Genomic DNA, 22,954 nt, shown 5'->3' with positions numbered 1-22,954 from the left:
GGTGTAGGTCCCAGAATTTGCATTCGGGGGAATGGCAGGCGAACGGTGGCATCTAAATATTTTAGGTTTTAACTCGTAGCTAAAAATGGCAGGCGTTTTAAGCGAAAAGTAGTCAGCTGGAAAATTAAGAGGGAAATCTCCCTAAACTGGCTATACTTTTATTCGAGATTTTTTAATAAACGTTGGTACGTTTTGTGGTGTAGGTCGTGCATCAATAAAACTATGTTTTCTGAGGGTTTTGGTTCCTAAGGTACCGCAGTTCATAAGGCTCCCCGAGGATGTAGCTGGAGAGCAGGTGTGGCCTTCTGTCTTCCTGCGTTGTATAAACTGTGTAACTTTCAATTTCCTTGTACAGGTTCTCAGAAATCTTATTGCTGAAGAAGCAGAGTAGCACCTACTTCTGTGTCTGTGGGAATTCTCCGTAAGATTAAACTCTGATTTCAAGGCTTGGTGCCTTGCAAGGAGGAAGACCCGGTGGTGGTTCTCCCTGCCAAGTCTCCCAGCTCTGCAGTTTAGGAGAGTTGTTTTTCACTGCTGCTTTTCAGAGCCTAAAATACACTCCACGTTTTCATGCTTCGGAGACCTGCGTGGCTGTGATTTTTGAGAGAATTGGAGCAGTTGAGATCTTTGTGTGAGTAAAGATACCTGGTCTACTTTTTGCAAAGATCTCCTTTATGGTCTGTGTGAGTCAGTATTGGAGATGAAGCTGCTAGCTGCAGGGCGTTGAGGCAGGAGTTCTGGGCAACAGTATGGAAAAAGTATGCAAAAAGCTGCTGCTGAGGCAAGAAAACGGTCATATTTCTAAAAATGAGCAGGAGTTGTTTATGTAGATATTTGTAAGCAACGAGCTTGAAGGATCCGATCCTTAAATATAGAATTCATTACAGAAAGAGGGGTTTTTTTAAAAAAAAATGTATTGCAATTATTTTTTGGGGTAATAGTTCTGGTACTGTTTTAGTTGTGGTGTTCTCTTGTGTAGAAAGAGGCTGCAGTCCCTGTTAGCACAACTTACCTGCTCAGTGTTCAGCCTTAGGTTCTCGAGGTGCCTGTTGGATGAGAAAAGGGACTTTGGACCCAGGACCAGCTTGTGTAGCGTCACATTTCCTTCAAAGGCTGCAACTCCATGTCCCACCTTCCCTCTCTTTCCTCAGAGCTATTTGTGGGGTGGTGCTTTTAACCAGGCTGGGAATGGCTGTTTGTTGGTCGGTTGGATTTTGTTTGTTTTTCTTACTGCTTCAAAAATAAGGTAGGAGTGGAGAGTTTACAGGGTTTGCATTTCAAAATTTGTCTGTGCAGATAAAAGAGGTGATGTGGCGTAGGAGCTGGTGTCCCCAGACAATAACTTCTTAAACTGGCGTGTTATTGAAGGCTTTATGTCACAGAGGTATGGGGCTCTGCTTAAGATCATTGAACGTAGAGGAAAAGTGATCAGTGGTGAAAGCATAGCCTTGAGTTGGAGAGTTTAGTGGTTTCATCTTTATGTAAATCATGACCTTTGACGGGGATAATTTTTTTCAGGTCTGTTTGTTCTATTATTAGTTAGTAGTAATAATAATATAAAACAAGTGTGCTTTTACACGATATTTGACTGATGTGTACTACATAATTTAAAGTAATAAAGCATCTTCCTTGTTTTAATGATTTGTTAAACTCAGTCGAAGACTTCCAGAAAATGAATAGCAATAAAAGCACAGAGAAAGTAATTTTTCTGTAATTTTTTTGACACATTTTCTGTAGAAAATACAAAATTGCTCATGTAACAGAGAGTAACAATTTTCTATACTGTGCTTGTCAGTATGGTATCATGGTATTAACTGAGCAAGCTCAAACTTGAGCTTTTTTCGTTACTTAAGAAATGGAGTAAAAAGATTGATTTGATCTTAGATGCCTATTATGTAAGGAAGAAGCAAACATGAGAATGAGGATTGAGCTTAATTGCTAATTTCATTATTGGAACTGTCAGCCAAACAGCAGCTTTGATAGAACTGTAGCTTTCTTGTACTTTTTATTATAAAAATACTGACTTTCCTCACTAGTGTTTAGTGGAGCAGTTAGACACTAGAGTTGATCTGGTCTGGGGATCCTTGGCAAGTAAAAGTGCAGTCCTGCCTCCCTCTCCACCATGTTGTCTTTTCTCCCATCCTTGGGTTTCTGCTCTGTTGGATCTCGTGCTCATCTTCAAAGCTTCCTTCATAGGCTGATTCAACTTGTTAAGTCAAAAACTCTTCCCTTTTGTTTTTTTTCTGTGATGTTTTTCAGCTGATTTTGCAGCTCTGGTCAGTTCAGCTGGAGGGGGGCACAGAACTGCAGGGAAGGTAGTGGGAATATATAGCCAGGATCAGGAGCGGGGGTTAGTAGATGAGGGAAGAGCTGCTGCATCTATTACGCTACAGTCAGGTGCCCATACATTTCGGTTATTTCTGATTGTGCCTAAGTAGTGGAAAGATTTCTTTAATTTACTTTTTTTTTTGTCTTTGGGAAATTTCATGCTCTTCATTTTTCGGTACTAACAGGAATATTTTAGCGTAACAGAAAACGGAGAAGGCTTTTGAATGTGGCTTCTCAAGAAACCCAGCAATCCTTTCAAATCATTAAGTCAGTTTAGAAAACATTTTTGTGTTGTGTTAACTTTGGGATAGCTTGCTTTGCTTGTTTTTTAGGTTGTCTGATATTTGTGTCAAAATAATTCTTCCACTGAGAAAACTTTTGTAACCAAGAACCATGACAGCTGCAGAGAATGTGTGTTACACGTTAATCAATGTTCCGATGGATTCAGAACCACCTTCTGAAATCAGCTTAAAAAATGACCTAGGCAAGTAATGGACAATGATTTGAAGGATACTCCATCTTACCTGAATTATTCTCATATTCTCTTATTGTGCCTTTCCTAGAATGTTGTTTACATTTTATAAACTCAGTCAAGTCAATTTGATGTTTATTTTGTTCTGCTGATTTTTAAAATGTGTGCATTCCTCTGCTGTGTTTTGAGAAACTTCATGATATTTATCTTATGTGTTTTGGTTTCCTCCCCTCCCAGTCTGTGCTAAAATTTGAAATCTTTTTCTGTCTTTCTGTTTGAAGTAATATCTGTTTGGGCTCAGGCAGATTTAAGTGATGCAGTGATAAGCAACAAGTTGTCTTATCACTTGTTCAGTGCACTGCTGTATCTTGCTTGCAGAAATGGCAGTGTTAGTAATTAATATACGTATGACATCAGAGTGCATTGTAGTATCCTGGTGTAAAAGGCTGTTTAAATTTAAGCATTTGAAACAGTCATGATATTTGTTGAACTCAGTTAATTACAATACGTTGATCCTAGAATTAAGTCTGAACTCTGTGCTTATTCTTTCAATATCTCTTACTTCTTCTTTATCCTTTTAGTAGAAGTAAGGGTGTGAATTTTATCGGTATGCTCTGTTGCACTCCTTCAGAGGGGGTTTGTATCTTCTGGCACTGAAGATCAGTACTCCTGTTAAACTAACTGTGACATGTTAGCCTTCCTGATTTCATTTCCTCCTCCTCCTCTAGAAAAAGGAGATGTCAAGTTGAAGACAGAGGCCTTGAAGAAAGTGATCATTATGATTCTGAATGGTGAAAAGCTACCTGGGCTTCTGATGACCATTATACGTTTTGTACTGCCTCTGCAAGATCATACCATCAAAAAACTGCTGCTTGTCTTTTGGGAGATAGTGCCAAAGACCACTCCAGATGGCAGGCTTTTGCAAGAAATGATCCTTGTATGCGACGCATACAGAAAGGTAGCCCATTGTTTATTTTATTGCTTATATTCCTATACTGGATCTTTCTAAAAAGTATATAATTTTGCATTATTTAATAAATATAAAAATGGTTTATGCTCAGCATTTCCTTCCTAACCATTATGTCTCACTGCTTCAGAGCTGGATAATTGTAGATAACCAGCAGACCTACTACCAAGGAATTTTTATGTGTTCTTTTACTATTACGACTTAACAAAAATTTAGTGCTCTTTGTTTCCAAGTCAGTGGACCTCAAAGATGAGGGGTAACCTAATTACCATCTTCATAGTGTCTTGGGACAAGCCATGGGTCATAAAAGGATGCTATTTTGGGGATGACTTCATTGTGGTGTATTTGGGACACTCCTTCACAAAGATAATAAGGCCCTTCAACTTCTTTGGGAATGGGTAGGAAGCAAATGAACTAATATACCCTAGAGGTTAGTATGCAGTGTGCAGGAATGCCTGCAGGGTGACCTTTCACAGCCCTAGTAATCAGAGAAAACCCATACAATGCAGAAAAAAAAATCCTTTGTAAGTTTTACTACACAGAAATACAAGTTTTTAAGTATTGTGGGACAGCAGTGTTTTAAGAAGGTATTTCATAAGAAGACAGGGAGGTGTCATTGTGGATTTTGGGAACTGGTACCATGGGAAAGCTGAGTGTGGGAGAAGGCTAGCAAGTGCATTCATCTGAGCTTAACAATTAGGCTGAAGAGTCTGGCATTTCAAATATGTTTCTTGTTGATTTTAGGATCTTCAGCACCCAAATGAATTTATCCGAGGCTCTACTCTCCGTTTTCTTTGTAAGCTGAAAGAAGCAGAACTGTTGGAGCCTTTGATGCCAGCCATTCGTGCATGTCTAGAACATCGTCACAGCTATGTGCGCAGAAATGCAGTTCTTGCAATTTACACGATTTATAGGTAAATGCCAGAAACTACTTAAAGTTGTGAATGCAGAAGACCATGGCTTGCTTTAGTGATCTGGATAGTTTTTGAGGTCTCATAAACATTTATCAATCACTGGTGTGGTGTTTGGGAGTTTTTTTGTTTGTTTGCTTTTTCTCCTCATATCTAACGGACTTCTTTGGAAAAGCAAAAGGTACTGCTGCTGCATTCTTAAATATGACTGAGGTCCTTATATCGCAGGTTAATTTTTATGGGCAGATGCCTTTCTTAATGATCTAAATGTTATTAATAATTGTCCACAACCATAAATACAGAAGAATCCCTGCAGGAATATGCATATATAAATTTATTTGAAGCAAGACGTTCTTCATGTACTGCAATTATATGCTAAACATTATTGCAGTTGTTACCTGAACAGTGTGGCTGAATGTTACTGTTAAACAGAAATCATTGGTGGGGTAATGTCTTAGCTGTCATGATAAGAAATGATTTTTTTAAAGCTCCTTGAGTCTGTTCACAGTTTCAAATAGCTACACAAAAGCTACGTATCACTGTTTTGCTCTTTTTGAATTTTTGTAAACGCTTGTCTTTAGGATATGGGCTTAAGCCTTAGGTTCTACTCCTTACCAGTAGTTCTTTTAATTATGTGGTTTGGGTTTTTTTAAAGAAATTTTGAACATCTTATACCTGATGCTCCTGAACTGATCCATGATTTCCTGGTGAATGAGAAAGATGCAAGCTGCAAAAGAAATGCATTTATGATGCTAATTCATGCAGATCAGGTAAGGATACTTGTCCTCAAACTCATTTAGTTTAAATACTTGAAAATGTGCCAGGTAACTAGCTGGTAGTTTGTTGGTAGTATAAACTGTTTATATTCATAAAAAAAACATATGTGGTAGTGTTAACCCATTTGTGGAATATTTGGTAACTGTAAAAGTTAAAGTAGGTCTTTAGTGCTGCCTTCATATTAAAGGAGAATTTCTGTATTTGGTGAAGGCATATGTTGGTGCTGAAAACTCCAGTTAGTTTTGCCAAGTGAGCTTAACCAGACTGAGAAGTGCTCCATTACCTACTGTTTTATAGCTTTTGTAGTCATATGAGAAAGAAATGGCAATCTCTGTTTAGCATTTTGGATTATTTGCTCTACAGGCAATTGCCTTTTGTGCCTGATTACCATTAGTTTTGTCTCTCTTTTTGCTATCTATAGACCGAATGGATTAATTTGCTCTTCATGTTTACAATGTTTTTGTAAATTATTTAAAATTTCAAGTTGAAGGGTTGAGTATATGCTTGTTTGTATTTTGATTTTTAAAATGTGTTTTGATTTAAAATATAGCTGAGTGAGCTCAGAATAATTTAGAATAATTTATCTTTTGTTTTTATAGGATCGAGCTTTGGATTATTTGAGTACCTGTATTGACCAAGTCCAGACGTTTGGTGACATACTGCAGTTGGTTATTGTTGAACTCATCTATAAGGTAAAAGGGAAATGTTGTGGCACATATAAATAAACGTACATGTTAGATTATATTAGACTGCTTTTTAAAAGGGATAGAATGTTGCTGGAAAAGCGTTACAGCTAGTATTTGGTCCATGTCAGGAATATGTCATTGTTTAGTAGAGCTGAATAAGATTTGTCTCTTGAAACAATAAACCATTCAAGTGTGCACAGTATAGAGCAATACATCTCACCTGATTTGCTGCGATGTGGACTGTGTATTATCAGACTGTTCTTCATGGGCATGAGCAGGGCATCTGTTACAGAAGCTAGTAGAGGCTATGCCCTTCCTTTTGATCTGAGATTTTAAGACCTTGTAGTATTGCATAGAATCCTCAATAATAGCTTTTTAATAGCTTTTGTAATTAGATTCTTACAACTGTGAATGACACTTCCTCTCCTCAGAAAAGGTTGTCACCTTTTGCTTAATTTTCTCCTTGTTGTAAGATAATGGAGCAGTTAAGCTATATGATTGTTATTTTCTTGGGGTTTTTTAACGTGCCAGCTATGCGTTGTTCTTATCTAGGTCTGTCATGCGAATCCATCAGAGAGAGCTCGGTTTATTCGTTGCATCTACAACTTACTGCAGTCATCGAGTCCTGCAGTGAAGTATGAAGCTGCAGGTACTCTAGTTACGCTCTCCAGTGCACCAACAGCAATCAAGGTATAAAAGTGATGTTTTCAGATGTTTCAGTAGCTTTTAGTGCTCTAGAATGAATACTGTATACTGTATGTTCATACTTCAAAAGAGTGAAGGCTTTAGTAATATGGGGTGTTTAACACTTCACATGTGAAACACTGTCTTAAAATATCTCTTAAAACTGGTCACAAAAAAAGACTTGAGACTATATTTTGCAGACCTGTGGCTAGTGGACTTCATGTCGCTTTGGTGGGAGACAAGCTTGAATACTGTGCAAATTGTTGTACAATAGTTGGTACCAACCTGCAATCTTCTGGGCATACTTAACAAAGCAGACTAAAGCTGAAGATTTGTAGAGATTAAATTACTTTCTTTACTCATAGATATTACTCTTTTCAGACCAGGGTGGAAGCAGAAAGCAGTGAAGATTTACATTGATTACTGATTGATCTTGGGTTCCTAGATTTATGTTTATACAGCTGATTATTTGAGATTACACAGAAATTTTGAACTTGTACGGAAACTTCAAAAATAGAATATGCAAGTCTAGATTTAGAGTAAAAGCAATGTAAATAGTAGTGTCAAAAGATCAGGAGGACTATTAATTCCAACATTCTTGCTTTAGTGTAGTCATTTTTGTTGAGTAGGAATATTGTTCACAGAAGCTGTTATTAAAACCATATCTAGATAGGCTAACTCTGGTAACTATTTTAAATTAGTTTTCATGCCCTGTTGTGTACTTAAGAGCTGACCCAAAGCATGCCAGGAAATTTATCTCTTTATGACTTTCTTTGAATTTGAAATCAAGTCTGTGTATTGTAAGTTGATGCCATTGTGAGCCTTCCTGTGTCATTTTTGTAACATGGTGGAATTGATGTCTACAGTGGATCAGAAAGCTTTGAAGTCTGTTCTCAGGTTCATTTCCGTGCCAACTCTGAGTAGTTGCTTTAATAGTAACGTAGAAGGTGTCTTTTCATGAATTTCTCTGAGAAATTTGCCAGTTTCTCCTCTTCATTTATTAAAAAATGTTTTTGATCCTTTTAATTTTAGGCAGCTGCCCAATGCTACATAGATTTGATTATTAAAGAAAGTGATAATAATGTGAAACTGATTGTTTTGGATCGGTTGATTGAATTAAAGGAGCATCCCTCTCATGAACGAGTTTTACAGGTATGTGAGCTATCTCTTTTCCTGCAAGCTTATTGAAGCCTTGTCTTTCCTAAACGAAACTTTTGGGTGTTGTGAAGTATGGAAAAATGTACTTCTGAAGTTTAAATCTTCTGTTGGTACATTTTTGGTAAAAACATATTGGATGGACTTTTATGTTTATGACTTGCTACTTCTATTGTGTGTATAAGAATTAACAATGGCAAATGCTGCCTTGATTGTAAGGCTTAATGATGTAGCTTGCATGGTAGACTGTCATGTAAATGTAGAATGTATTAAATGAACACTGTGAAGTTCCTATGCCTAGGATATCGTGCTTGTTTGTCAGTAGATCATATATTATGTATCCAGAAAGTCTTTGAAAGTCATTGAGGACTGAAAATTAGAATTGTATGAAAAGGCAGTCATTTAAAGCAACAAAGTAGTTACCATTTTGTTGTTGTTTCAGGATCTAGTTATGGACATCCTCAGAGTGTTGAGTACCCCAGATCTAGAAGTGCGCAAAAAAACCCTTCAACTGGCTTTGGATCTTGTCTCTTCAAGAAATGTGGAGGAAGTAAAATATATATTACTTTTGTTTCATTACACTGTTTCTTATTCTTTGGGAAAATATGAGACTTTCTTCAAATTTATTTGATCTTTTCTGCAGCTTGTGATTGTTCTGAAGAAGGAAGTGATTAAAACTAATAATGTGACAGAGCATGAAGATACAGACAAGTATAGACAGCTGCTTGTTCGTACATTGCATTCCTGTAGTGTTCGGTTTCCAGATATGGCTGCGAATGTTATTCCAGTGGTATGCAAATGTTTAATTATATTGTCATTAAATATGTTCTGGCTATACCCAAAACTTGGAGAATAACTGAAGCTGAGGTGTTTCTAACAGCGGCCTCACATGAAGCAGTACAATTTTTAATCCCTAAAGAAATACGGGACTTTTGATGCTGTAGTTTTTTTGTCTTCTGAGACTTTATTTTTAAATGTTTTTGAAGAACACGAGCTGAAGAGTACCTTTACTTAAAAGTGCAATAATTTGTATCATTAGAAAACAACTTTGGGATGATGATAATTGGTAATTGTTTGGTGTGTACTTAAGGTTGATTGACTCCAGCTTTGTTTAATGGGAGATATATGTGCAGTTTTATTTTTCTGAATGTAGAAGGAAAATACTATTGTACAAACTTAGCCGTGCTGCTGTTTGTCCTCACGTTCACTCTTTTGTGCTAGCTGATGGAGTTCCTTAGTGATAATAATGAAGCGGCAGCTGCTGATGTCTTGGAGTTTGTGCGGGAAGCGATCCAGCGATTTGATAACCTGAGACCTCTTATTGTTGAGAAGATGCTTGAAGTCTTTCATGCTATTAAATCTGTCAAGTGAGTCCAAAATATGATATGAAACAGACATTGGAGCACCCTGTGGCTCACTTGCATTGAATGTATATTCTCATTAAATATGTACCAAAATCCTTGCAACCCACATGCAAAGAAGAACCGAAGCCGAGATATTTTGGGGGTAGATGATTTCTAGGTACTGTTTCCTCCTTGCCTCCTTGTGCAAAAGATATATTGGGTGCTTGTTGCATTGAATGAAGAAAATAAATTCAAACTTCACTTTTATGGTGCAATTGATAATTGTATTTCTACTTGCTAGAAGCACTGTTGATGAAGTCCAACTCTAAAGTGATATATTTGTTAAAACAGAGTTACTAAGGGATTATTGCAGCAGGAATTTGCACTCGTAGGCAACTGGAAGTAGTTACTGTACATTTATTAGAAAACCTGGTCTGACATAGACTGGGCTTTGCAATCTGCAAAGCTTCTTTAGTACTTTTCAGGGCTCTAAAAACTTGGTTTTCTGATGGATATGCAAAGGTTAAGTCATATGAGAACTTCTCTGTAGCAAGACAACACTGTGTCATTCTTCCAATACACAGGAAACTCTGAATCCTATCTCCATTGTCATCCCATTAAGTGGGAAAAAAAAAACCCTTTGAAGCTTTGCTATTTTTTTCCCTAATATTCATTTATGTTCTTGTTTCTCATTTTCTCCTGTATGAAGGAAAAGTTAGTTTGTCTCAGTTAACTGGAGAAATTACAGCTGACTTTATTCACATACAATAGTTATTTCATTATGATCATAATGAAATTTAATTTCTTGAATATCACTATTTACACAGATGGGAATAAATTTGTAGCAGAGAATATATCTCATTTGATAGACTTGTTCATTAGTTTATTAAGGCTGAAAGGATGATTGCTTTTGATGAAACTTGCTATTTGTCAGTTGCCTCCTTTTAAATTTGTCAAGACTGGCCTTTACCTCCTGACCCTTCCCTTGGAAGTAAATCACTTCCCTTGATGCTGGTTTTAGTATATCATGAAAGCATGACTCATGTTACTGTTCTTGTCTTAGGATTTACCGAGGAGCTTTATGGATCCTTGGAGAATATTGCAGCACAAAGGAAGATATACAAAGTGTAATGACGGAAGTTCGCAGATCACTTGGAGAGGTGTGTTAGGCTAGCTCTTTGTGGTTTTACTTACTATTATGCAGTGTGTTTTCTAAGAGAAAGATTTAAAAAAAAAAAATCAGGTAAGATGCAGCAGTGTTTTGAGTATGCATGATATGTAATGGCGTGTGCACAGGAAATCTAAAGTAAAAACTATTTAGGGTTTTGCATTCGTTGGTTTTTTGGTTTGGTTTTTTTTTTTTTAAAGCAGCATACCCAAAGCTAGCATATACTGAGAATAAGTGATATCTGTTAAGAGGGGAGATGAGAAATTCTGTATTTCGGAAAATTATGGCAGCTTTAAGATACGATTTAATTATATCCACTAACAAAGGAAGAGTGCTTTAAGTGTGGGTTGTTCTGAGAGGGATTTAAGACAACCTGTGCAACGTGAGCTTTATTGCATGGGTAGGAGGCTTCTGTATAGATTTCAACATCTGCCTATCTCCTCAAATTCTCTCAAAACTGTTGCACCGTAACTGACCTTATTTATAAAAACCTTAACAATGCAGATAAGTTGTATTAAAACCTTCTGCAGAACAAAAATATCTTTTTGATATTATTTGTAACAATTATTTCCTGTTCGTTTCTAGATCCCAATAGTAGAATCTGAAATCAAAAAGGAAGCTGGTGAGCTAAAACCTGAAGAAGAGGTGTCTGTGGGTCCAGTCCAAAAACTGGTGACAGAGATGGGCACTTATGCAACACAAAGTGCTCTCAGTAGTTCCCGACCTGCCAAAAAGGAAGAGGATAGGTATTTAAGATTTCACACTAGGCCAGGAGTGACTTGGTTAATTTTTTTTTAATTTTTTTTTTTTTTTATTTAAGTGGTATTCTCTCTCACACAGAGTTTAGTGGTTGAGGTAATTTACTGTTTTAAGGTATTATCCCAAATAGATGGTATCTGATAGGAAGTTGCCTAATTGCTTAGGATTTGTAATCAAAGCTTATTGCGACTCAAAAAAGACATTATTAATTATGGTATCCTAAATTCTCAGTGATTCTCTAATTTATACATAAAGTCCCCTCACAATTTTAATTGGATACAGAGATGTTGCCTTTAGATTAAAACTTTTTTTTTTTCCTTAATATCACCTTGCACTATTTAATACTTGCTGTAATTTATTGGTAGCTAGAACAATTGCTGTATTTCCTTAATTACTGCAGATGGGCTACTTCATCTCAACTGGTCGTTATCATCTCAGAGCTACAATGAGGTTATACATTACACTTTTCACTTCCCTCCCTATTCTGTGTGGAAATGGCCATGTGACTATCTCTGTATCTGGAAAATTACTTCTAGAGGAAAAAAAAAACCAACAAACTTATGAGACCTTTCAAGCTTGCTTTTTTTGTACAGTATGGATGTTACAGTATGAAGATAAGTAGGCTAAAGAGTGTCATCCAAAACTAGTTTTCTGATTATCATTTGTCTTTGCAGACCTCCGTTGCGAGGATTCCTGCTTGATGGCGATTTCTTTGTTGCAGCTTCCCTTGCTACAACTTTAACTAAGATTGCTTTGCGATATGTGTCACTAGTTCAAGAAAAGAAGAAACAAAATGTAAGTCATCCATTGTGTTTCACTATAGTTGCAAAAAAGAGCTGGTTGTTGCTTCTTTTCTTTTAAACAGATGCAAAGTGGGTTAAGTCCAAAGTGAAGTGCCAGTTATGTGATTGGATAATAATTTGGGCCACAAACAGGGCCTACTGCTCTCCAGCCACTCTACCTAGATAGTCTTTAAATCATGCTGCTTGGTTTTGTCCTGGTTCCGGCAGGTATAGAGTTACTTTTCTTCCTAGTAGCTGGTATAGTGTTATGTTTTGGGTTTAGTATGAGATGAATGTTGATAACACACTGATGTCTTCAGCTGTTGCTATGTAATGTTTAGTCTAAAGTCAAGGATATTTCAGCTTCTCATGCCCAGCCAGCAAGAAGGCTGGAGGGGCACAAGAAGTTGGGAGGGGACACAGCCAGGACAGCTGACCCAAACTGGCCAACAGGGTATTCCATACCATGTGATGTCATGTCCAGTATATAAACTGGGGGGAGTTGGCCAGGGGGGGATTGCTGCTCAGGGACTGGCTAAGCATCGGTCAGCAGGTGGTGAGCAATTGCATTGTGCATCACTTGTCTTTCTTGGGTTATATTTCATTCTCTTTTCGTTATCTTACTTGTTGTTGTTGTTGTTGTTATTGTTATTATTTTCAATTATTAAACTGTTCTTATCTCAACCCAGAAGTTTTACTTGTTTTCAATTCTCCTCCCTATCCCAGCATGGGGGGAGTGAGTGAGTGAGCAGCTGTGTCTGTTCAGAGATCTTATGATTTGATTAATGTGCACCTTTTTTTAAATAAGTCAGAAATGCACATTTCTGTAAAGCTATGCAAAATGCAATAACCTCCTTCCATTCACTTTCCTTTGTCCTCCTTCTCAGTCCTTTATTGCTGAAGCTATGCTGCTGATGGCCACTATCCTCCATTTGGGAAAGTCCTCTCTTCCCAAGAAGCCAATTACAGATGATGATGTGGATCGTATTTCCTTGTGTCTGAAAGTGTTGTCAGAATGTTCTCCTCTCATGAATGATATTTTCAACAAAGAATGCAGGCAGTCCCTCTCTCATATGCTGTCAGCCAAGCTAGAAGAGGAGAAACTTTCCCAGAAGGTGAGCTATTATAAGTGTGTAACAATAAGCACTTGGAGTTTTTTATGGAAGTTCACATCCAAGCTGGTCCCAGAAATGTCACCATTTGACTCTGTGTAAGCCAGCCGTTATTTGGCTGTGTTTCTGTGCTAAGGAATGGAATTCATTGTGAATTCTTGAATATTTCTCTTCCTGCAGAAAGAATCTGAGAAGAGGAATGTAACGGTTCAGCCAGACGATCCTATTTCCTTCATGCAGCTTACTGCTAAAAATGAAATGAGCTCAAAAGAAGACCAGTTTCAGCTTAGCCTTCTTGCAGCAATGGGAAACACACAGAGGAAAGAGGCTGCTGATCCTCTTGCGTCCAAACTTAATAAGGTAATGTGAAAGTTGGTGTTTTAATTATATACACTACGTGCTGCTTATGCACAGAATCAGCTTTGGGAATCACAGACTGGAACTGATGAACCAGGCTATGCTGGTTGATTGGAAAGACCCAGGTACTCCCTGATTAGGATCAGGAGAAAGAGAAAAGCCCTTGTACTTAAAGTTGTTACCTTCTTCACGTGGGAGAGGAAGAATAAGGAGGAGACTTGGAGACTGCTGAGCTTGTGGGATGTGGAAAAGAACTTAAGATAGTTTGCTGGTCTGAAGAGCACAGTAAGGTTCACAGGGAGGAGAGAAGGGATGTCACAAGTGATTAAGAATTCCTTTCTTTCTTTAGCTGCCATATCCTATTGCCAAGTGCAGTGCATCCTTGTTTCACCTCTTATACCTTTTTTGTTGCTGGATACCAGGACACGCAGAGACAGTCCAAAGAGAAGAAATACCATGATTCATTCATTAGTTAGAGTTAAAAAACCAGACTTTTATTCTTTAAAAGTCTGGATGAATTCTTTTTACGGTTTAAAGTTACCTTTTCATTTTAAGTCAGCATTTCTTTGTCCTGCTCATCTTTTTAAAAATAAATAGTATTACAGTCCATATTTTTGGAACACATGAATTCAGAATACATTTCATCTGGAAAGGTTTTATAATTGTAGTGTGTATGCAAAAGGACATGTGAAGGAAGTTAAAATTTATATGTATGAATAATACAGGCAGTCACTGTGTGTTTAGCTATAAATCAATGAAATCTGTTTATTTTGGAAGACTTATGCATTAATTTTAGACTTCCTAAACATCACAGCTTCTTTAAATACTATTTTCTAGACAAAACTTGTGGTGATTTTTTGCAGTGTTATTTCCGATTTTCTTTTTATTTTTTTCCTTTTTTCTTACTAGTAAGTTCAGTGAAATTAAAAGCTCTTTGCACACCTGCTTGATTTGGAGGCTCGTATTAGAGTAATGGATTTAATTGTACTTTATTCTTATTTTTTGTCATTGTTTGACATGATTCCATGTTTTAAACTGGTTTATGAAAAGAAAAAACCTTAAAATCTTTTCTTTCACAGGTTACTCAACTGACAGGTTTCTCAGACCCTGTCTATGCAGAAGCGTATGTCCATGTCAATCAGTATGACATTGTGCTGGATGTGCTTGTGGTCAACCAGACCAGTGATACTCTGCAGAACTGCACGCTAGAACTAGCTACGCTAGGTAAGGAGTACTGGGGGAAAGAAAGCAGCAGTGAGGTGCTGGGCATTGGCACCCAGTTGTAAGGAGTTTCTGAAACACTTCTAAATACTTACAAACTTATGCCAGCGAGTTGCTATTTTGAAAGGATGTTTTTGAATGCCTTTAAAAATACATTTTTCTTCCAAAAGATGGAAGCCTCTCTACTGGCACTGACAATACTATCTGATGATGTAAACCGTAGTCAGATTTTTAATTTTTTCATGCTTTTTTCACTGGAAAAATAGCATTCCATTTCCCTTTCTCCCTTTTTCCTGAAATATAGACAGGTTTTTTTATATACTTATTCCCCATTGTGCTGTTACCATAGAGCAAGAGGACAAAATCCAAACTGGTGTGGAGCAAATGTCAGGCAACAGAAAGCCATCTGCCCTAGGTGGTTCTTGCATTCAACCTGAAGTACTTAAATACTGCATTTACTCAGCTGAAACCTTTCCCTGTACCAACAGCTGTACCAGAGGCTTGCTTGAATAATATTGTGAACAATACTGAGGCTTCAGTAACTTCTTTTGGGGAGGGATAATCCAAGCTGATGATCCAAGAACAGTAACCAGATTCCTATTAGTTGTCTTCTGTTTTGGCAGTTAGGAGTTGAAATATGTTTACAACATACTAGGAGAACACATATTACATACTTTTTAATTGATGTAAATATGACTGGAGGGGCATAACCTTCCTCCTAATCTTTTGTAAATCATTTGATCAGAGTAATGATGGAGATAAAATGAGTATATTACTTAACAGGCTGTATTTTTCTATTTATCAGCTCAGTAAAGTTGAATTCTGTATTTCCCAGTGGGTGTCTTCAGATATATTGCAAAAACTGACTTGATGCATCACTCCTGTGTGTAGAGCTGATGCTGTTCATGCTGTGTTCTCAAATTGCACAGTTTGATAGAACCGAGGAGTCTTTTAAAATTATCTGCTAAAGGATTAGGAAAAATACATCTCTTACTGTTTCCTGGGAGCAATTATATTCAAAATCAAGGTGGTACTTTGACCTGTTTATAAATAGGTTAGTGCATGTAATACTGGACGTTGAACTTTGGTTTTGAAACACTTGACTGTAGGATTAGGTGTTATGATGTTGTCAGAGATTAAAACACAAGGTAGAATTAACCGTTGCCTGATTGTTAAAAATTTAATACTAGACTCAATCCGAAGCCCATTTAAGTCAGTATTTGCATTTGTTTTCAGTGGGGTTTGGTTGAATACACTAGTATTTTAACTGACATTTTTAACGTAAGGTAAATTATTTTGTCTTGCAGGTAGCAAACTGTAGAAAGACCAAACAAAGAAAATTCCAAATCAGCTAATACCTTTATGGTGGTATTTAGTGCAACTCTGTAGACATTAGAGTTGATTGACAAGAAAATAAAAAATGTTGTTCCAAAAGCTAAACTCACTGTGTGCTGTTAATGTTCCCTGATCCCTATCTCCCAATTTCTTTACGCAGGTGACTTGAAACTTGTGGAAAAACCATCTCCTCTGACACTTGCTCCACATGATTTTGCAAACATTAAAGCTAATGTCAAAGTCGCTTCAACAGAAAATGGAATAATTTTTGGTAATATTGGTAAGTAAACAATTCAGTGTGCAAAATTAACGTTAATGTGTAGCTTTTCTTACCTGCTTAATAAGCTCAAAAATAATTAAAACACTTCATACCGGGAGAGGAAATTTAAAATAGTTTACAGTGTATTAATCTTTTGTGATGATTCTTAAAAAAATTACGTTGCTTTTACTTAAAATCATAGTAGAGCATGCTACCTTTAGAATGATTGCCAGCATGATACTTGAACCCAAGTCTCTGAGTTTTAAATGAGCTAGGCAGCCTTGCCTGAAAGACCAATACACTTAACTCAAAGTTCTGTGGCAACTGGGTAAAGCACTTGAAGAGGACAGAGGTCAGCAATGAGATTGAGCAAGTGTTGACTGTTCTTGACTGGCAGGTGGTAACTGAGCACCCTATTTAGTGCAAATGCACTTTTTTAAACATTAAGGTGGTTTGTGTTTTATATTGCAGTGTATGATGTCTCTGGAGCAGCCAGCGACAGAAACTGTGTGGTTCTCAGTGATATTCACATTGACATCATGGATTACATCCAGCCTGCTTCTTGTACGGATGCGGAGTTCAGACAGATGTGGGCAGAATTTGAGTGGGAAAACAAAGTTAGTTTTATTTTTTGTGTGTTATTTGGGTTTTTTGTTGATGAGGTATAATTCTGTTTCTTGTCCTACATCAGCATTGCCTCTTGTGATACAAATCTCATTCAACATCCTCATTGGATGTTGGCCTCAAGTAACTCATTCTCTTATTGCTATCTTATCTGTTTCACAAGCTTAGTGATGCAATAACTAGTTTTTTTCTGACAAAAGAGATATGTGCATTGAGCCTTACCTCCTGTACAGAAGGTGTCCAAATTGATTGGCGATTGCTGTGTATTTTGGCTCAAAGTGGGATAGCAACAAGTATAAGTTTATGCTGAGACTGCAGAATTATTCACAGTGCTTAGCCTCTCCAGTTCTGAATTATGTTGATTTAAAAAAAAAAAAAAAAAATCATGGAATCATAGAATTGTTTGGGTTGTAAGGGACCTTTTAAAGGTCATTTAGTCCAGCCCCCCTGCCATGGGCAGGGACATCTTTCACTTTATTACTTTGCAGTACAGCTGTAGCATATGGTTATGGGTGCTACCTAAGACCAACAAAATGGTAGATACACTTAATATTAGAGGGTGCCCAAACTGTTAGTTACAGACCTGTTAAAAAAGGGTTTAAGGGAGATGATCTCATACAACAGAGCAACATAATTAAAGAGTAGAATAGAAATATTAAAACAGAATGGAAGATATTTTACACAAACTGTAACCTTGTTTGCTACATGTATTTATGTGTATTCACTTGAGATTAGATTTCAGTGTCTCATAGGGAACTTGTGAATAATAAATTTTAATACATGATATGTGAAGCCATAACAATCTGTAAACTAATCATAAATGATGTGCTAAAAAGCAATTTAAACAAGACCCACAATATTAAATATGAGGACCCCAAGGCAGCCCAGAGAGCTTTGTTGCTATTAGGGAAAGATAAAAGTAATTTTTATCATTGGTTAAAAGCAAGCTTTTGGAGTAGATACTGCTTTTTCTTTTTCTGGCAATGTATAAACTGTATTCAGACTAGAAGTCCCCTATTTGCTGTAGGGAGTCTGTATGTTCAGCAGAGTATCATATTCACCTAATACCTTTTAGAAACCATGGTAATAACATGAAATTCTCACTCTTAACAAGTGGATGGCAGGAGATGAAGACTTCGTATGATGCCACCACATAATGGGAAGTGCAGCTAGCTTACTGAATGTGGTGTTCCTCAAGGAGAAACGTACAAGTAACCTGCTTTATAGACCCTTGAAGAAGAGATGATTTCAGAAATGCGTGAGGTGCTAATTAAAGTAATTGCCATTTTTTCCCTTCTTGAAGGTTACAGTGAATACAAATATCATTGATCTAAATGAATACTTACAGCACATACTGAAGTCAACTAATATGAAATGCCTGACTCCAGAGAAGGTAAGCTACTTGCTTGGAGACTTCTAGACACCCTTTTTAGTTTGTGTGCTTTATTGTTTAATTTGTTTAGCATTTGTTAAATATTAGTAGAGATGCTCGCTTACAATATGAAATAATACATATACTTCGAAGTTTTTAAATGAGTGGTCTGAAAAGAGTAAAAGCAAACTAATGTTATCAAAATTCTGTGTTGCTTAATCACTTTAGCTATTTCTTGCCCAATTAGAAAATCAGAATGTCTGTTTTAATTCATAGTAGCTAAGCTGTAGTATAGATTTGATGGGACCATCTGCTTTTATAAAGGTTTTTTTCAGTAGTTCCAAGTTTCTTCCTTCTCTGTCAAAATTTACCTTTCTTTTGCCAGTTTAGCCTTTTCATTGTAAAGCAAAATAAATATATAAAATAGCTATCCGCTATTAAGATGTAATATATATAATAGCTTTTAGTTAATACATGTATAGTAGCCAAAATAAGTATAGTAGCTATTGCCACTATTTAGCTTCTTTACCATTTTGCCGTTCATTACATCAGACCATAAAATGCCATCCTACCTTGTCTTGATGAATACTGTGGATTGTATATCTTCCAATATTAATTTTAGAAAGAGGCTACCACTGCTTCCCATTGCATGATTCTCACATTTTACAAAATGTTGTATGTGAAGAAAGAAGTTTAAACGTTAAATACTGATATCTGCCTAGCTAACCTAGCATGTAAAATGTGTTTAAATGATTTTGGCCTTTCTAAAGAGTTCAAATGTGCTTTCTGTAGGCACTTTCTGGTTATTGTGGCTTTATGGCAGCCAATCTTTATGCACGTTCCATATTTGGGGAAGATGCACTTGCAAATGTCAGCATTGAAAAGCCAATTCATCTTGGACCAGAGGCGCCTGTAACGGGTCACATACGAATCCGTGCAAAGAGTCAGGTAATATGGCTTATATTTAGAACACTGTTTCTCCTTGTCATTTTTAAGAAGATTTATGAAGCACTCTAAAAACTTGCAAATTTTTGGATGTATGTTAGTTTCAAGTACTAGGTAAATGAGGAAATTTTTAGGGAAGATGAATATAGGAACTTTAGCCTTAGTTTTAAAACTATCTTCTACAGATTTTGTGAGGAAAGAATGTCTATCTTTCTAATGAGAGGTAATCATATCCTAAAACCATGTTATAGATATTTTCTCCCAGTGCATTATCATAAAATAGGTCTTTGGGCCAAGATTTACTTATTTTATCTACAGTGCTGCAAATAGGATGTTATATATTCTATTTGCTTTTAAATAAAGAGCAAATGCTCCCCAAGGCACTGTGATCTGTTTCTTACTAAATTACACATTTCAGTTTCTCACAGCAAGGAATTTTATGCATGTAATCGCTGTTCACTGGTTCTTTTTAAAAATAACAAAACAAAACCCGAAGTCTTTCAGTAAGATTATTTTCTCTAGGTACATCTGAGTCTGCTTTGAATTTTAGAACTTCTACCTCCCAACTAAAAAGAAGTACAAGATTTACAACCGTTTAATAAAAAAAAAAACAGGGTACCAATAAAAGTCTTTTAAACAGCGTGCAATAAAGTACTACTTGAGAGTTTTCACATTCAAAGAAACCATTTAGTTTATGTGATGTCACTGTAAAGATTTTGGAGTGGTTTAAATTAATTAATGTTTCTGATATGTTTACAGCGGCATTTTTACATACGACTACATTCAATTATATATGCCAGTTTGGTTTCATCTCGAAATCAGTCTGCTATTGATTACGTGGATTTATTCATGGAGTTTCTTTTGAGATTTCTTCAGTTTCTATGCAATATTAATATGGTTCTGTGATTAAATTATTTCCTACAGCTTTAGTGCATTGAGTGCTAGCACCAGCACTGAGACTTTCAATAGTTGAATTTTAGTAACTGGACTGACAATTGTAATTTCTCCAGTGACAGCATACTTCCAATTGCTGGAAGGTCAAAAGGCTTAAATTTTTTTCATCTTCTGCCTTTTGTGTTGATAACAGATTTAGCAGTTGCTAGCTCATTTAAGTTTCATTGTTTCAATAATATATGTAGATCTAGCGTTTACCTAGTGTTAAGAAAGTATGCACTATAATGTATACAAATAAATGAACAGTTAGAAATACTTTAATTTCCATGCCACTAACTTCATAGCTTTCTATATATGGAACTTCCATTTTAATATAGATTAGGTAAAGTTATTTTGAAGTATCTGTGTCATGAGTGTCGTCTTTCTTTTCCTTACAGGGAATGGCCCTGAGTCTTGGAGATAAGATCAATCTGTCTCAGAAGAAAACAAGTTTATAAATTTTACCTAGTGTCTTTTCAGGTCTTTTACAATTTAACCTTAGGTATGTGGCTTTTGGGATCCAGAACATCTTATATTCTTCAGTGTTCTGTAATTGTAGAAGCCAAGCTTTTGGGCTGAAAGCATTCCAGCAGATAATTTATAGGCTCTCCATGATTGATACTGAGCAAAACTTTAAGTCTCCAGGTTTTTTTCTTTGTCCTGGAAGTCATGTTTTCTTTGTCTCTTAATATATACTGATGCTCACAGTACAATAAACAAATTATGCCAGTACTGTTTTGTCTGTAAATTATAATCTCTGTATTATTTGATCAGTATTGAATATCTGGCTGGGGTACTTTGATACTCTAAGAAAGTGGGAGTGCGTAATAGCTTAAGTGTTTACAATAATGACTAGGCCTGAACTGTGTGAATGTGTTCATGACTCTTAAAATACTCTGGTATACCTAGGAGAATATATATTTGACAACTAAATCAAAGGGTGTATGTTCTAGATGGTTGGTGTAGTACAGACAAGCTTGTAGTATCAGAAAGGAGATTGTCAAAATTTAGCTCTTTCCAGCAAGTAGTAAACTTTGTTTCCAAAATGCTTTCCTAACAGTGTTATCATGAGTAACAACATTGCTGGTGGTGTTCTTATTTTTTAGTTAATACAGAAAAGACAGCCGAGTGCAATATTAAAGCTGTAGCAGCGTAAGCAGTATTTTCAGTGAGTGCATCCATTAGCCACATGTGTAAGCTCAGGAAGGAAGGATTCAGACTGATAATGATCTTGCAGTGAAGTGAACCAAGTTGGGGAATTGCGGAAGAGGAAGAATTGGAGCGAAGGTCAAGTCAGGATGTGGAAGTGAGTTAATGCCATTTGGCTACTAAATGTTATGCAAATTAGCAGTAGATTAAAACATATAACCATTAGATTGAAAATACTTTTAGCTGAATCTGGTAAGCATTAATTCTGAATTTGTTAAATTGTTGCAAGCAATTAATTCTACAGAAGAGTCTCCAGAGCCAACAGTACTCTTCCAGTTGGCAGAAAGTCCTGCTGCTGAAGTTGAACAGCTGTGTCCTGCTCCAGTAGGACAGAAGAGAACTGAGTTAGTATCCTGAGTAGCTGATTCCCAAAACATTTAAGGCCTCAGTGATGAAAATACCTGTTTTCTACTCTGAATAAGTACAGGAAGGAGCACACATGTAAATTCTGAAATGAAAGAGTCTAAGCTGCTGTATTTTATCGGGCTAAAGGATAGCCCTAGAAGTACAATGCGAAAACGGAGCTAATAAGTGACATTCATATAAATATTTCATTACCTGTTCCTCCCAACCTACTTCTTGCCATCTAGCTTTGGTCTGTTCTTACAAGCATTAGGTTCACTTCTCATTCCAATCCTGTTCTTAAGCTTAGGTGCTAGAAGAAAATAGTCTGCCCATAGTAAAAAACGGGGCAGATCTGTCAACAGCTGAAACTTTGCACTGATGCAGCTGTACAATTCTGAGGTTTTAGTACATAAAATCATAAAATCAATAGAAGTCTGCTGGCAATAGTTATTTTTCAAGCCATTAGCCATCAAAGCCATGCTGTATCTAACAGTATCAAAGTCTGTTACTGTACTCCAGTGTGCACACCTCTGTTACAGACAAACCTGTACACCTGGTAAGGCTATGTCTTGCCTTAAATATTCTAGTTTTGAAATATGTGACTTCCAAAGCTATGGTGTGTTTATTTTACTATTTTCTCACAGGCACACACCTCACACTTACTGCATACAATAAGAAAGAGGAAAGGGCCTTAGGTAAGCAAAGGCTGTTGCCTTGAGTTTGTCTGTGCAGAATAAAAACACTTGAAAGTAGCTTCTGAAGTCTGTGATTACCTTGTGCACCTCTGTGAGCATTGAGTATGGTCATGAAATGTACAGGTTGCAGTAATGTATGTTTCAGATATAAATAGTAGATATTGTTGATGCTTATGACAATGGGATTTTTAAAACCTTTACCTGCTATAGTGGGGGGGTATCCATCTCTTGTACTCCAGTAGATGTTAGAGGCGTTAGAGACAGTAAATCAGTAAGATAGTGCAACATGGTTTTGCGGAGGGACCTGTTTGTTTTGCATGTTTTGAAATCCCTTTTTTGTTCTGCCATTATTGTGCTTTTTAATAAAAGCTCCAAATCCCGCATCATATGATGCCAGCAGGAGCCGAAGCTCTGGATATGCAGGTCTGCCTTGATAATGATGTTATGTCTCTGCATGTTCTCACAGCAGTTGTATTGCCTTCTGTGAAGTTATGCCAGATTCACAAGGATACAGT

The 22,954-nt window shown here is 36.7% G+C and overlaps 1 protein-coding gene across 2 annotated transcripts in view; it reads left to right on the top strand.

Moving 5' to 3' along the window:
• The window catches only part of COPB1 (coatomer protein complex, subunit beta 1), a 22,626-nt gene extending 1,706 nt beyond the window's left edge, over window positions 1–20,920 (top strand). The window contains exons 3-24 of one of the 2 annotated variants that reach the window (XM_010563818.1): window positions 356–631; window positions 2,661–2,812; window positions 3,529–3,758; window positions 4,512–4,681; window positions 5,334–5,448; window positions 6,055–6,147; window positions 6,694–6,831; window positions 7,858–7,977; window positions 8,423–8,530; window positions 8,624–8,770; window positions 9,202–9,347; window positions 10,387–10,483; window positions 11,077–11,237; window positions 11,925–12,045; window positions 12,920–13,147; window positions 13,325–13,504; window positions 14,581–14,725; window positions 16,218–16,337; window positions 16,788–16,933; window positions 18,244–18,333; window positions 19,105–19,260; window positions 20,589–20,920. In XM_010563818.1, the coding sequence (XP_010562120.1) occupies window positions 2,722–2,812; window positions 3,529–3,758; window positions 4,512–4,681; window positions 5,334–5,448; window positions 6,055–6,147; window positions 6,694–6,831; window positions 7,858–7,977; window positions 8,423–8,530; window positions 8,624–8,770; window positions 9,202–9,347; window positions 10,387–10,483; window positions 11,077–11,237; window positions 11,925–12,045; window positions 12,920–13,147; window positions 13,325–13,504; window positions 14,581–14,725; window positions 16,218–16,337; window positions 16,788–16,933; window positions 18,244–18,333; window positions 19,105–19,260; window positions 20,589–20,648 (2,862 nt within the window). In that variant the 5' untranslated portion in view covers window positions 356–631; window positions 2,661–2,721 and the 3' untranslated portion in view covers window positions 20,649–20,920. The remainder of the gene's footprint in view (window positions 1–355; window positions 632–2,660; window positions 2,813–3,528; window positions 3,759–4,511; window positions 4,682–5,333; window positions 5,449–6,054; window positions 6,148–6,693; window positions 6,832–7,857; window positions 7,978–8,422; window positions 8,531–8,623; window positions 8,771–9,201; window positions 9,348–10,386; window positions 10,484–11,076; window positions 11,238–11,924; window positions 12,046–12,919; window positions 13,148–13,324; window positions 13,505–14,580; window positions 14,726–16,217; window positions 16,338–16,787; window positions 16,934–18,243; window positions 18,334–19,104; window positions 19,261–20,588) is intronic. The other variant, XM_010563819.1, reaches the window with a different exon arrangement.
• Window positions 20,921–22,954: the final 2,034 nt, after the last annotated feature.

The sequence above is a fragment of the Haliaeetus leucocephalus genome, unplaced genomic scaffold (assembly GCF_000737465.1).
Source record: "Haliaeetus leucocephalus isolate CR32 unplaced genomic scaffold, Haliaeetus_leucocephalus-4.0 Scaffold173, whole genome shotgun sequence".
NCBI classification, from domain to species: Eukaryota; Metazoa; Chordata; class Aves; order Accipitriformes; family Accipitridae; genus Haliaeetus; species Haliaeetus leucocephalus.
Note: the sequence above shows the minus strand (reverse complement) of the source record. Positions and strands in the feature narration are given on the sequence as shown.